Source organism: Podarcis bocagei (assembly GCF_964188305.1).
Source record: "Podarcis bocagei genome assembly, chromosome: 5".
Classification (NCBI taxonomy): Eukaryota; Metazoa; Chordata; class Lepidosauria; order Squamata; family Lacertidae; genus Podarcis; species Podarcis bocagei.
This window is the reverse complement of record NC_138129.1, coordinates 35,924,194-35,939,743: the sequence shown is the minus strand read 5'-3', so window position 1 is coordinate 35,939,743 and position 15,550 is coordinate 35,924,194. Positions and strand designations below refer to the sequence as shown.

Here is a 15,550-nt window from a genome sequence, read left to right as displayed (position 1 = left end):
CAGGTTAGAGCTCAACGTCGAGCCTACCAAGTGGCGATAGCGACGGCGAAGAAGACTTTCTTCACCGCCTCTATTGCATCTGCAGAAAATAGTAGCAGGAGACTCTTTCAGGTGGTCTGCAATTTAACGGAACCACCTTTACCACCGGGGCCTTGTAAAGACCCCAAGATCTCCTGCAACGATTTTGCAAAGTTTTTTGCAGATAAAATCACTCATATTCGGAAGGAGCTAGACACCACCGCGGGAGCAGGGCCAGGGCGGGAGAGTGCTAGAGCCCTGTCTGGTCAAGTTGCATGGAATCAATTTCAATCCGTCACCCCCGAGGATGTGGACAGGCTGCTTGGACGCGTGAAACCAACCACCTGTCTCCTTGATCCTTGCCCATCCTGGCTAATAAAAGCAAGCCGGGAAGGGCTGGGCGATGGGCTCTGCGGGGTGGTGAATGCTTCCCTCTGTGAGGGAACATTCCCAGATCCGCTGAAAGAGGCGGTCATTAAACCGCTTCTTAAAAAACCATCTTTAGACCCGGCCAGTATGGCCAACTATCGCCCAGTCTCAAATCTTCCATTCTTGGGCAAAGTGATTGAGCGTGTGGTTGCTGAACAACTCCAGGCACGCCTGGAGGATGCGGACCATTTGGATCCCTTCCAATCAGGGTTCAGGCCTCATCATGGGACTGAAACTGCCTTGGTCGCACTGGTTGATGATCTCCGGCGAGCTAGGGACAAAGGTGAGAGTTGTTTCCTAGTTCTGCTGGATCTCTCAGCGGCCTTTGATACAATCGACCATAACATCCTTCTGGACCGTCTAGAGGGGTTGGGAGCTGGGGGCACTGTTATACAGTGGTTTCGCTCCTTCCTCCTGGGCCGTGTTCAGAAAGTGGTGGTGGGGGATGAGTGTTCAAACCCTTGGGCCCTCACTTGTGGGGTGCCTCAGGGTTCCGTCCTCTCCCCCATGCTTTTTAACATCTATATGAAGCCGCTGGGAGAGATCATCAGGGGGTTTGGACTGGGTGTCCATCAATATGCAGATGATACCCAGCTCTACCTTTCTTTCAAATCAGAACCAGTGAAGGCGGTGAAGGTCCTGTGTGAGTGCCTGGAGGCGGTTGGAGGATGGATGGCGGCTAATGGGTTGAGGTTGAATCCTGACAAGACAGAAGTACTGTTTTTGGGGGACAGGGGGTGGGCTGGTGTGGAGGACTCCCTGGTCCTGAATAGGGTAACTGTGCCCCTGAAGGACCAGGTGCGTAGCCTGGGAGTCATTTTGGACTCACAGCTGTCCATGGAGGCGCAGGTCAATTCTGTATCCAGGGCAGCTGTCTACCAACTCCACCTGGTACGCAGGCTGAGACCCTACCTGCCCGCGGACTGTCTGGCCAGAGTGGTGCATGCTCTAGTTATCTCCCGCTTGGACTACTGCAATGCGCTCTACGTGGGGCTACCTTTGAAGGTGACTCGGAAACTACAGCTAATCCAGAATGCGGCAGCTAGACTGGTGACTGGGGGCGGCCGCCGAGACCACATAACACCGGTCTTGAAAGACCTACATTGGCTCCCAGTACGTTTCCGAGCACAATTCAAAGTGCTGGTGTTGACCTTTAAAGCCCTAAATGGCTTCGGCCCAGTATACCTGAAGGAGCGTCTCCACCCCCATCATTCTGCCCGGACACTGAGGTCCAGCGCCGAGGGCCTTCTGGCGGTTCCCTCATTACGAGAAGCGAAGCTACAGGGAACCAGGCAGAGGGCCTTTTCGGTGGTGGCGCCCGCCCTGTGGAATGCCCTCCCATTGGATGTCAAGGTGATGGACAACTACCTGACATTCAGAAGACATCTTAAGGCGGCCCTATTCAGGGAAGCTTTTAATGTATGATATTTTAGTGCTTTTTGGTTTCTGTGGAAGCCGCCCAGAGTGGCTGGGGAAACCCAGCCAGATGGGCGGGGTACAAATAATAAATTATTATTATTATTATTATTCATTGAGCCAGATATCCTTACAGGGGCTGGACAAAGTGTCTAGAATGGCCTGAGAATACAGAAGTTAGTCAACTCTGATCTATACCACATGGGGTATATTTTGCGACTAGGAATAGTCTTAATGAAGGAGTTACAAGATTGAGGCAGTTTTTCAAAATCAGTAAAACTTTATTCTATTTCCATTCTTCGCCATTAACAGAAAAATTGGAGAAAGCAATGTTTGTTTTACAAAGATAATGCATCTCCCAGAGAAGAAAAACCCTAAATTGAGAATAGAGGTAACATGGGAAAAAAAACACAGTACTGCCCTCTATTCAAAGAAAATAACTCCTGATCTTTTTGGTTAAAGTAATACTTAGACCAATCATTTAGTTTGCTCGCTTGATAAAGTGTGGCTGAGGAAGGGGAGGGAGGGGAGAGAAGGGGCCTGGAGGGAGAAAAAAAAAAGCACACAGACATCAACTATTTCACCTTGATGAAAGTCTCAATACAGCTATGGAAAGCCTAAGTATTCTTTTACAGTACACTGGGTGCTGGCTGCAAAAAAAAAATGTATTCACTTCAGGCACAACTTTTTAAATTTTTTATTCAGTAAAATAAACTGGGTTTAGAAGCTGCAGTGTTCTAAGCAGCAGCAAATTTGTGCATTGTTTTAAATATCTTTAAGTTATCACACTGATGGCACACCTCATCCTTATGAAATTCTGCACTGTGCATGCTAATTGAAGATAATTACAAAAACTATCAAGTCTACTCTGGAAGATACTTTCAATGTGATCTAGGAGATAACGTTGCTTGCTATATGGACTTTAGTTTAAATGAGACATACAAAACATTTTAACATTTGGCCATCAACTTAAGGAACTGGTTTGAGTGCTCATACAGGATTCTATATAAACAGTTGGTATATTCATCCTCATATGGTCCTCAAAACTAGAGCAGAATGAACAGGAACTTAACCTCTCCTGTCTTAAGAGAGAGTAAAGCAACTGAAAGCTAAGGCATTGTAACACCTTGGCAAGATGTGAATTAAGGAAATATATATATAGATAGATATATGTATATCCTTTCAGTGCAGAATTTCATAAGGTCTACCAGAGTAGAACTGTCTATAATGTTTACTTAAAGAGGCAAAGTAGATTTGCAGTTACCAGTTGCGTTAAATGCACCATTCAAAAAGCTTCTAACACGTGATACTATAAGGCGCCACCTTAGGTTCTCCAGGATGCAACTGTGCATATTTTAAAACTGTTTCATAAATTTATTTTTAAACATAACATGAGGAAGGTGTTAAAACTGGTGTAATAGCTCTTTAGAATTTGGAAGGGATGAATATGGGGATATTCAGTACCCTTCACCAGACCCCACCACTTGCTCCAACATAGTTATTTGCTTTGAGACCAGTTAGTCGATAACACCAGCTTGACGAATCTTTCTTTCTGCACCAAATCCCTGTAAATAGTGAAGTAACTGAATGAGTTTAAATTGGAACTTGAAATCATGAATAAGGAAAGTAAAGAGAGCTGCAAGCAGTCACATATAATCAATATTGCTACTGAGCATATTAGAAGGAAATCCTTTATTCATTTTCATAACATGCTCTCCTCCACTGCCATCTGTCCACACCCAATCATGCCACATGCCCCCTTGATGCTATTCCACCTCTTGTGCTATCACTCCTTATTAACCTGTCTGTTTGTCTCTACCATGTTTAAACATCCTATTTTCTAAAAATAGAAACCTCCACTGACGTAACCTCAACTTCTAATTGCCAGCTGCTTGCTCCTTCCCCCCTTTGCTCCAAACTCATGGGCATTGTTTATTCGTGCAATCTTGCCTTCCTTCCTTCCAGTTCTATTCTTGACTCCACTGACTGCTTTTGCTAGAAATAACACATCATATTTTGCTACAAAACCTAAAGATGTGTGAGGTGCCCTTGCCCTCTCGAACTAGATCCCTTTAGCAAAGAGGAGTTTTTCCACAATTTACACAACACTTAGTCCCCTCACCAACCCTGAAGACTACTCTACACAATATTCCCCAAATCTCTTTACTGGCATCCTTTAAAAAAATAAATAAATCAGCAGAGGCTCCACATCTTTACCGTTAAAACTCTCCAGTTTTACCAAGTCTTTTTAGCCCTTGGTCTGCCAGTTACATCCCTGCTAATGACAGCACTTTCTTATAGAATCCTCTGCAATCTGACAGTCTCTCGGTCTTCTAAGATAACTTAAACATTTAGTACCTCTTCTCTCCCATCAAATCCCTCTTTTTTCAAAGGGTTTTTGGCTGACCCATTACCTACATTCTCGTATGTAAGTAAATCTTCTCACACATTCATGTACTCCTACCATTTTCTATCCCCTTTCGTTTATTTTGGAATTACACTCACTAGAGAAGAGGCACTCTAAAATCTTGCACTGTGTTCCAGTTTGTCATTTAAGTCCTTTGTACTTCCATGTTCAACTCACAATCTCAGCAACCTAAGAAATCCAGCATCCTGTCTCAACTGCCTTTGGGAAAAATTGAGTTCCTAAAGTATTTTTATGTCCTTCCATCTTTTGCTGATGATTAACATTTACTAGAATTCCTACTAATTAAAAGGAAGTTGCTTGGCTTCTTATCCAGTATGTCACAGAAGCGGAAATCCCAGTGTTATGACCACACATCAGGCAAATATCCTAGAACATACCTTTGAATTATCCGGTCCCCTTGGCTGACGAAGAACAGTTAGACGAGGAGCGCTGGCATCATCCAAAGTAATGCTCTTTAAGCGATTAACAAGTCTATCAGGACGTGGAGCAGCTATGGCCTTAGCACCTTCACTGTTAATAGAAACAAACTAAATCATATGGGGAAACATGTAGATGTGTATTTTAATGTTTTGTTGTGTTTTTTTTAAAGAGAGAAAAAGCCAACTTTCTACTATAACAGCATTTATGCTGGTTATTAGTATCTTTTTCCACACTGCCCTGGAATAACTGTTTAATTTTGAAGGGGAATCCAGTTCAAGATATATGGACATCCTACAATGATAAATGTAGTTTTGATGTTGGATAAAATTCCATTATCAAAATGCATCCTAACAGGTAGATGCATTCCTAATCTGCAGTAATATTATGCTCATGGTAGTAATCATGGCATGCATGAAAGTTTCACTGAGTTAAGACTGCAGCTTTAATAGATATAAGTGTGCTTCTGGACTGCCAGTATCTTTAGCACTCTGGCATGTAGACAATGCTCAACTATTATTAATCTGTATTTGCACATTTCTCATTAGACACTAGTACTGAACAGTCCCCTCACTAAGTAAGTTGTGGACCAATGCAGGGGGCTCCAAATTAGGTAAAGGGAATCCCTGAGAATGTTTATCCCACCCAAAGACCCACATCTCTCTCAAATCTAGATAAAATCTCAGACTGTATGTGCAATCTGAGGATTCCAAGAGGCAAAGGAGGGGAATGAGCATACACACAAAGTGAAAGAGAAGATAAGCTGTTTGGAATGCAAGTGAGCTTTCTACTGAGCCAACCCCCAGAAGTCATAAACCATGTGAAAGCCTTTCATCAACTATGATTACAAAGTGGAAATATGTTAGAATTTGAAATGCCTATCTTCTGTTTCTGCACACATGCAAAGCAAAGCTAACAGTAATGGGAATGCAGGAAGCAAGAAAATGTGAGAAAAACAGGATTACAAAAACATGAAGTACAACAAAAAAGTGCAAGAAATCCACAGCATAAGTTGGAGACATGAAAGTGCCAAGAAAAGCACAATGAAAGAAATACTGCAGCTAATAAATGAAATACAATTTTGTGCTAAGAATGACAATTGGAATGGTAGAATAAGATCAAAATGTTTTGAAGTGGTTCCACTGATACTAATACTACAACCTTTAGGGCAAGTATAACTGCGCTTCAGCCTTAATGTTAAAAAATAAACAAACCACCAATGATAACTGAATTATGGGGTAAGAAAGAACCGAGAAGGAAAACAGTAATGAAACTATAGTGATTTTTGTGCACACAATGGTTTGTGTCCAAATGCAAGTACAGGCAGGGACCACTTAAGGCGTGCCCGACATATGACTGACTGTGCACACACACATTGCGCTGAAGCCAGAAGTGACCCCAAAAGTCACAAAAAGGGGTGGAATGGTGTGTTTGAATTTTTAAAAAAGGTTTCAAATGCACATGAATTAACTTAAAACACACAGTGCCTTGGAACGTAACCCCCATGTAAACTGGGAGTTGCCTGTAGAAGACTGTTCACAAAACCTGGCTTTCCCAACCCTCCCCATGACTACAGCATATAGGGAGCTTTGCTGTCACAAGATGGCCCCACCCAATTTCTGGTTTTCCCATTGCTGCCCCTATATGCTGCACCCCAGACCTCTCCTCAGAATCCCAATCCCCTGCACCTTTGGGGGGGGGGGGATGAAGGAGGTTGAAATACAAAAAAGAGGACAGGTAAGTCATGTTGTATGAGTGATCATGTGTTCACAAAACATTAGGATTGCAACCCATTATGTTTCACAGATCCAAAAAACATGGGAGAATAGGATGTTAAAGAGCTGATAGAACAAAATACATAAAGAGTAACTACTCAAGGAATTAATACATTTAGGAAATGCTCCTTGCACAGTATCTGGAGTACTGATGATTTTTTTAAAGGTTTTGGAAATGAGTGGCACAGTAGTATTTCAAGCTTTACAAATGTGTAAAATGAGTTCCTGAAAGGAACAGGTGAAGAAATAGAACATTAAAAGTTTATTAACGAACAGAGGGGAAAACCCAAACAGATGTATGTTGAATGCTAAAGAAATCAGCTCATGAAAGACATCATTGATGTGGCACTACTGGGCTATAACTATCAGCTCTTGCCAACATGGCTGTGCTGGCAGAGGCTGATGACAGCTATCTAGTCCAAAACATCTGGAGTGCACTGAGTTGGGGAAGGCTGCTATAAATGAAGAGAATCAATAAACGGAGTATGTATAACCTGTTTGGTCAAGGTAGGACAATTTCCTCCTCTTCTTTCCCAATTTTTCCTTTTAAACCAACACCCTCAACATTAACTCATCCCATGTGGTACAAAGAAGGGAAAGAAGGGCCACTGAAAGGCCCCTATACACAAAGCTTAATAGATTAATTTGTTCATCAGCAGCTACTTTCAAGATTCCAACTTGAGGCAGCTCAAGGATGTCTGCCAATTTCCTATGAAGAAATCAGATCAGGATTGCTTGGCTTCCCCCCCTGCAAGAGAGTAAGGTAAATTAGTATCTTTTGCTTACCTAACACGCCACACATTACAGGCACTGCATTTCCCTGTGCGTTGATTGAGGATGACTGAAAACTCTACTTCGTCACCAGCCTGCAGTTCCACACCATCCTGAACTTCTTTCACGTGAAAAAAGAGCTTTTTGCTGTCACCCACTTCATAGTTTATGAAACCAAACTGAAAAAGGAATGGAAATTGTCTTATCAATTGCACAACATGAGCAATCAAATTGTTTACAAGTAGGACTGAAATTTATTTAGAGACAGCACATAATTTAGACTATTTAGGGTGATATCCAATGATAGTCATACTCAAAGTAGACCCACTGAAATAAATGGATTCTACTATCAACTTAAACGTTTCCTGACAAAAGGGGATGCAGACCTCATTTTTTGAAAAAGATTTTAACCCCGCCCAATAGGATACTAAAAGAGAAAACATTTGTAACAGGTCTCTCCATGATCAATATTATTTTCATACTTCCTGGCTTCTATCAAGATTCAAGAACTGTAATCTTGTCTTTTACACCCAAATGAAAGTTATAAATTCAGCTAATTCAACTGCTTGAAGGTCAAACTTGGGGCCTTCAAAATCTAGCTGGGTGCAAAAGAACAAGAATGCTATATTCCAATAATTTCCTTCCAGTATTTAAACAGAGGAGGCCCTAATGCAGAAAAATCACACAAACAGCAAAGACATCTCAAGAAGTCCTCTCACCTGATCTTTCACACATTCCACAGTGGCTCTGCGGAAAGGTGTAATGTTACAAGCCATTGTTTGTCCATTTTGACCAAGGACACAAAGCTGGAACTTTACGGTTTCTCCTTTTTGCAGACAGTCCCCCTTGTTTGCCATACCAACAATTCCAAAAGGATAGACTTCACCTTTCATTTCTCCTGGAGAAACAAGCATAACACAAAGACGTGTCATGGTTAAGAATTCTGAAGTAGCAGCTTCCATGTCATTTAGACTTCACATTGTAACATGCAAGTCTCACTTCAACCAACTTTTCTAGAAAGATTCATTAGGGTACCAAACCAACTATGGAATTAGATCAGCATACTACTGGAAAGGCACACTACTCACCATCTTCCATGACTTCAATCATTCCCTGGTATTCAGTCTGGGTGGGATCTACACTCCTGAGAGGACGAATTACTTTACCCGTGTAAACAGCTGGATCAGCCTCATCTGTGATGCCATTCACTATAAAACAAGGTCATCCGCATTACAAATGGCAATCTTTCCCAAATAACTTTATGGAGCTTAGCAGAGTCACCCTGTATCAAGTAAAACCTGTCCTACCATGGCTAAAGTTATGGAAATCTAAAAGTGGCAGGTTTGCAAAATGCAAGGGGGTGGGAATGGAATCTAGGTAGAAAGTTAGCCCTTAATACTTTTTTCCTAATATTTGCTATCTGGAAACACAGTAGTACATCACTAGATGTCATGGGAAAGTCTCTGACAATTCTGAAAACAGAAATTCATCCACATACTGTCAGTACTGGCTTTTCTTCATATGTTTGGGAAGGGCACAAAGTACACCTAACTATGCACTTCACGTTTTCCTTATATATGGAACCTGATGGGATCACATTCCAATGTGCAACTCCCCAAATACATTCTAAGATGTAACACTACATATCTAGCACGGAAGTTTAAATATGCTCACTGGGTAGCTACACTGTCAATTTTTCTACTGCAGTGTTTCCCAATATTGAGTAGTGCAATTCTCCAATTTGTGGCAATTATAGGGTAAAGTCTTTTAGTTCTATAACCTTGCTATTCAGTTTCCAATACAGCGTTCTGAAATATTTTATATCAGAATCTGAAACCCATATGAAGACAGTAAGGTTCCCACACTTCAGTCAAAATACCATATATACCAAACAACACTTTATAGCATGGGTAAGGAACCTTTTGGGTTCCATGGGCTAGATCCTGATCAGGATCAGCCTCACAGACCAAATATGACAGGTGCATGGAGCCAGCCATCTGCCAATCATACATCATTATGATATCATGATTGATTGATTGATTTGTACTCCACACTTGACAAAATCTTTTGTGGGGTTCCCAAGCGAGAAGGTTATTTTTAAAATGCAATCTTTTTACTGTTTTCACAGCAGCAGTGGTAGTTGCAGCAGCTGCTGTCAACTTATTTACCCCCTTTGTCCTGCTTTTCATGTCATATGTGTGTTAGTTTTATCTAATCCAAAACACTAATAGAACAGGTTTGTAATTAGCCTTGTTTCTAAGCAAGAATTGCCCTCAGGCAACCAAGACAGATCTAATTCTCACTTCTAGTTTTGGGTAATAAACCATTACAGTGGAACAGTTCAAGGCTGGAATTAAGTTCCTGTTTTTCAAACCTGGGATAAATACAACAAGCAGGCATCCACAAAATTGTCAGCACCAAGTACATACCATTGGAGTACCAATATTTGGCTTTAAAAGAAATTTAAAAACAGCTTTACCTGCATGTGTCTTGTTCACTTTCTCTGCACTGACTTTGTTTCCTTTGCCTTTTGATAAGCTGTATTCAACCATATCGCCAAGTTCCAGGCTATCGATATCACCACAGAATTCACTACAAACAATTATAAAGAAATCTTGAGTATGCATAAATGTAACCAAGAATGCCATCCCAACAAATTTACATTTTTAGCAAACCAATACAAATGGGATGATCTTGAGAATCTAATTTATTTTCAAGCATTCACAGTGCAGCAGGCTGCATATTATGTAGAAGACCTCATTTATTAATCAGATGTCAAATGTTTACTTTATATAAGAGCCCTATGCAACACCCATAGCATGCCACTATCAATAACATTACAAATGGATCTTCCATGAGTATTTTTTACATCAGCCGTTATTTGTGTAAATCAGAATAAACTTATAAAGTGTGAATATGCAGCATATATAAAGTGGGGATGTTTATGTCGCTAGTATAGGAGCAAAAAACCTATGTCCTCAGCATATGCTGTATAACTCACATTAGCCTAACTAAGCACAACTACTAGTCAGAGACAATGGGAGATGTAGTCCAGTTTAGAGAGCAATATATCAAAGCTACAGTGGTACCTCTAGTTACAAACTTAATTTGTTCTGGAGGTCCGTTCTTAACCTGAAACATGATTTCCATTCTCATCCTGGGACAAAGTTCTCAACTCGAGGTAACTCTTCTAGGTTAGAAAAGTTTGTAACTAGAGGTACCACTGTACAGTGGTGCCTCGCAAGACGAAAAGAATCCGTTCTGTGATTCTCTTCGTCTAGCGGTTTTTTCGTCTTGCGAAGCAAGCCCACTGACGGATTAGCGGATTAGCGCTATTAGCGGCTTTTAGCGGCTTATCTGCTGATCGGATCAGCTGATAAGCGGCTTAGCGGCTTAGAAAAAGGGGGGGAGGAAAAAAACCCAGCAGGAACTCGCAAGACATTTTCGTCTTGCGAAGCAAGCCCATAGGAAATTCGTTTTGCGAAGCACCTCCAAAACGGAAAACTCTTTCGTCTAGCGAGTTTTCCGTCTTGTGAGGCATTCGTCTTGCGGGGCACCACTGTATATCTATTTTGCTATTGCCAGTGACTGAAAGGTCTTTAACTTGTTACACACATACACTGGAATAATATTTTTGATAAGCTTTGTAAAGGTAAAGGGTAAAGGACCTCTGGACAGTTAAGTTCAGTCAAAGGCGACTATGGGGTGTGACGCTCATCTTGCATCATGCAGCCAGCATGACTAAACCGCTTCTGGCGCAGCGGAATACCAATGGGTGTGTCTGTTGCTGTATAGCAGGGATGTCCAACCAGTGGATCATGATCGACAGGTCGATCCCCGGATGATCATGGTAGATCATGGGATCCTTATCGCTGGCGTTTAGAATCATGTCTCTGTCCCACTCCCTGCTTGGTCTTTCCCTGCGTCGTGTTTAGTGTGTGTTCTTCTGTTAGCGGCTGTGTTGTTGGTGAGCGATTCATTTTAATTATCCACACTCAACAACTCTGAACTCCCTGCCCAAGGGTAGATCACTGCCAGTTTTTTCTCTCTAGGAGTAGATCGCTGTTTCTTGGGAGTTGGACGTCCCTGCTGTATAGCATGAGCCAGACAGAGGCTTGCAGGGCACCCAGGTCTGAGATTATCCATCCCTGCTGCGTAGAGCACTCATGTTCCACTTTTTTTGGGATTATAGGAAGATTTTTTTCACATTAAGGTTAACATGCAGTCTGCGGGGAGCAGACAAAGCATGCTATTCTACCCTGCAAACCAACCAACTCAGTATTAACCATCTGTTCCACAGCAGGACGCACAGGGACTCTTGCTTGCTACTGTGTGCAAAGATCAGGGGATCCAGACACTAATCCAGCACTGGCATTATACAAGTGGAACAATGCTTCTGCCACAGCATCCTAAATCTGTTTGGGGAGCAGCAGTTACAGTCACAAATCCAATTATGAGTCAATGAGTATATTCTGCTAGCAGGCATTCAACTCAACCCAATTGTTATGGCTGGTGAAGGAAGACTCCACCTGTCTCAGAATTCTGTGCCCTCACTGGAAATTTTCATCCTCCTTCCAGATGTTCTATGTACACCAAAGGAGGTTCCCACTTTTCAGAACCACTGGAGCACACTTAAATGAGATGGTAACAGTTTCCATATGGGGAATGCAGCACATGACATCATGATGCAAGAGCTGACCACATCGATCCCCTTCCAATATACAGAGCACCTCCACATTACTGTTAGTAGTCTCAAGGAACAGTCAGTGGTGATGTGGAGACTCCTGTGTGCTGCTGTATGGACCATGTAGAAGCTGCTTCGTCTGGCCTGTACCATACCTGATTTAATATGCAACAAACTCTTATACTAATCAACTTGCCTGTAATGGAAGAAAATCTCCTTATCGTGATTGGCTGTTTCAATAAATCCAAAGTTATCCTTTAGAGTTGCCACATATCCTAAAAGCCTTTTTGAACTGTAGTTTCTACCAAGCATTCTTACAGATGTAGCTGTTTGCAACCCAGTTCTCTTCACTTCACAGACTGTAAACTCAACCTATTTGGGAAAAGATATCAGACAAAATAAAATGCCTTCTAGGATTGGGAAGATCACATGCACTTCTGGAAGTAATCTAATGGGACATTTTGCTTTTTCTCAGAAGTGAAAACAACTTATGGGAGTATTAGCTCTCTTTTGAAAATTCCCTCACTGAGGCTATTCAATTATCAAGGGCTGAAGTCAGTACTCTCTTATTATGCCATTTAAAGTTGAACATCAGCAGTCTCATTTGTAGCCAAACAAGAGAAGGAATTCACATACTAATTCACAACAGTCTTTCATAGTGACACCATTGTTTTTTGTTGAGATCTTATTTTTTAAAAAAATGTATTACACAAAAGCAGCCTTAAACAAATCTTAATCCAGGGACACAAGATGTTGGTGTAAGGTTCATAGCCTGAATGGTTCTCAACTTCTGAAGAGAGGCCACAACTATGCACCAGTTCTCAGTATACTCTAATAATATTAAGGAGGTAATGAGGTAATAGGGACGCGGGTGGTGCTGTGGGTAAAACCTCAGTGCCTAGGACTTGCCGATCGTATGGTCGGCGGTTCGAATCTCCGCGGTGGGGTGAGCTCCCGTCGTTTGGTCCCAGCTCCTGCCCACCTAGCAGTTCGAAAGCACCCCTTAGTGAAAGTAGATAAATAGGTACCGCTTTACAGCGGGAAGGTAAACGGCATTTCCGTGTGCTGCGCTGGTGCTGGCTCGCCAGCTGCAGCTTCGTCACGCTGGCCACGTGACCCGGAAGTGTCTTCGGACGGCGCTGGCTCACGGCCTCTAGAGCGAGATGAGCACGCAACCCTAGAGTCGGACACGACTGGCCCGTACGGGCAGGGGTACCTTTACCTTTTTAATGAGGTAATAATTACAAATCAACACAGATAGTGAAAACTGAAAAACCAAGAAGGATCTCTAGAAGTATTTTACCCAATCATGGGCATTCTTACATTTTTAAAAACAGTATGCATATTACCTTATCTCCTATCTGAGGAGAAGTAGATCCTTCCACATCTTTAGCCTGATAGGGAATGGTCAGCTTCTCCCCACAATCATCATAAGCAATTATTCCCTCTTCAGCTTCCTAAAAGTGGGGCAGGGGGAGAGGAAATAAAATATAAAAGGATCAAAACCAATAGACCACAGCCTGACAGTCAATACAAATGTGAACTGGTAGTGTGAACATAGGTATTCAGTGGCAGAAAATATACTAAGTTTTGTAATCATGAAATTCACTAGTTTTGACACAGATGTATTTATATAGGGAAATGCCTCATTTTGAAAAATGATGTATAACCAATCACTATTGGAACTTCAAGAAAGCCTATCCTATCTTTTTATACTTAGTATAAAGTAGTAGTAAGGGAAGTAGTATCAATTAGGTAACTCATGACCAGTTTCTGAAATATATATTACCTAGTTTCCACTGAACAGAGATATTGCTAGCATTAATGTAATCAGGATTTAATTACAAGCCCTAAACTATTTTAGCAATGAGGAAGATTAATGCAACAGGTATGTTTCAACTAGATACTTGGTATAAGAATAAGTTCATAGCAGAGAGATGCTCTTAAGATTCAACACCTATGTTTATTTCTACAACCAAAAAGAATCTACATTATGCTTATAGAAAACCCAAACCTTGCAACCACACTAAGTAAATCAGGTTTAGACACACTTGCAAGACCAGCTTTTGTACTTCCATTATCTTGTTGGAATATGTGTGTATATCCATCTCAAAGGACACATTAAAAATAAAAGTACGGAAACTGTTATCTTCAGCCAGAGAATGTTTATAAATATACCCCTTGTCTAATCTTTATAGAAGTTTTCAGTTATTATTTTACAGAGAAACAGAAGAAAAACCCCAGGCAGTATTACCTTCTCTTTGCCTTTATTTGGACTAGTGGATTTGGCAGAAGTGGCTTCCTTTTCTATAGTGCCCACAAAACGATTATCTGACTGGGTGTGGAATGAAACAGTGCCTTTTGGAAGTTTCTTAATCCTTATAGCATGATTTCTTTGAGCAGACAGCATATCCTGGAAGAGGAAGGTCATGAAATTGATAAATTGATAAAAAGTGACTGAATTCTGCAGCTGATACTGTATTGTTTTATTTTATTTGGCTGTTTTCATTATTAGTTTTATCTCTGCTTTAATTAGTACAGTAAGCAATCTTGAGATCTTATTAGATGAAAGATAATAATGAAGCATAGTAAGTCAGCAAATATAAATAAATGACCTGAAGCAACATGAAGTTGGTAAACTTAAATTGCACAAAATTGTACTTACAGGAACCACAGTAAATTCTACTTCATCTGAAATGTGGAGCTGGTTGCCATCTAGAATTTCACTGAAGTGAAAGAACATGCGGGCATCTCTGTCAACACATTTAATGAAACCAAAGCCATCCCTCATTGCGGCAATCACACCCTGTGGATGCAACACATAGGTCAGTAACTATAGCTGATGAAGAATCCTTAGAGCAGGGACTCCCAAACTTGGGTCTCCAGCTGTTTTCAGACTACAACTCCCATCATCCCTAGCTAGCAGGACCAGCGGTCAGGGATGATAGGAACTGTAGTCCAAACACAGCTGGAGACCCAAGTTTGGGAAACCCTGCCTTAGAGGATATCTGTCAGGTACAACAGAATATCATCTAGTCCACAATGCTCTAGGCCAGGGGTCAGCAACCTTTTTCAGCCGTGGGCCGGTCCACTGTCCTTCAGACCATGTGGGGGGCTGGACTATTTTTTTTGGGGGGGGGGATGAACTAATTCATATGCCCCACAAATAACCCAGAGATGCATTTTAAATAAAAGGACACATTCTACCCATGTAAAAACACGCTGATTCCTGGACCGTCCGCAGGCCAGATTGAGAAGGCGACTGAGCTGCATCCGGCCCCTGGGCCTTAGGTTGCCTGCCCCTGCTCTAGGCATTCTCTCCTTGCCTTAAAAAACAGTTATCAGCCTAATAAGTCAATGAGAGAACTCAAGCCACATGTGAACCAAGTGGAAAATAAATGTTATAAAATAATGACACATCTATGGCAGTAATTTGTGCCCAGCACTCCCCCCCCCCCCCGGCCAGAAAAACCCTACAATGGAAGAGCATAAAAACCTCATTGACTCAGATAAATGGTAGTTTTTAGGAAAACTCTAAGACAAATCCAGAGCAAGCAGACAATATCTCAGTGAACTGTTTCCTTCCCACAAAGCTTTTTCTTCCTTTTCTCA

The 15,550-nt window shown here is 41.6% G+C and overlaps 1 protein-coding gene across 9 annotated transcripts in view; it reads right to left on the bottom strand.

Annotated features, from left to right (window-relative positions):
• Positions 1–2,123: 2,123 nt before the first annotated feature.
• The window catches only part of CSDE1 (cold shock domain containing E1), a 29,088-nt gene continuing 15,661 nt past the window's right edge, over positions 2,124–15,550 (bottom strand). For all 9 annotated transcript variants that reach the window (XM_081195745.1, XM_081195747.1, XM_081195748.1 and 6 more), the window contains 10 exons: positions 14,604–14,744; positions 14,193–14,351; positions 13,288–13,395; positions 12,135–12,310; positions 9,734–9,846; positions 8,343–8,462; positions 7,974–8,152; positions 7,270–7,433; positions 4,669–4,801; positions 2,124–3,428 (listed from right to left, as the gene is read on the bottom strand). In XM_081195745.1, the coding sequence (XP_081051871.1) occupies positions 3,381–3,428; positions 4,669–4,801; positions 7,270–7,433; positions 7,974–8,152; positions 8,343–8,462; positions 9,734–9,846; positions 12,135–12,310; positions 13,288–13,395; positions 14,193–14,351; positions 14,604–14,744 (1,341 nt within the window). In that variant the 3' untranslated portion in view covers positions 2,124–3,380. The remainder of the gene's footprint in view (positions 3,429–4,668; positions 4,802–7,269; positions 7,434–7,973; positions 8,153–8,342; positions 8,463–9,733; positions 9,847–12,134; positions 12,311–13,287; positions 13,396–14,192; positions 14,352–14,603; positions 14,745–15,550) is intronic.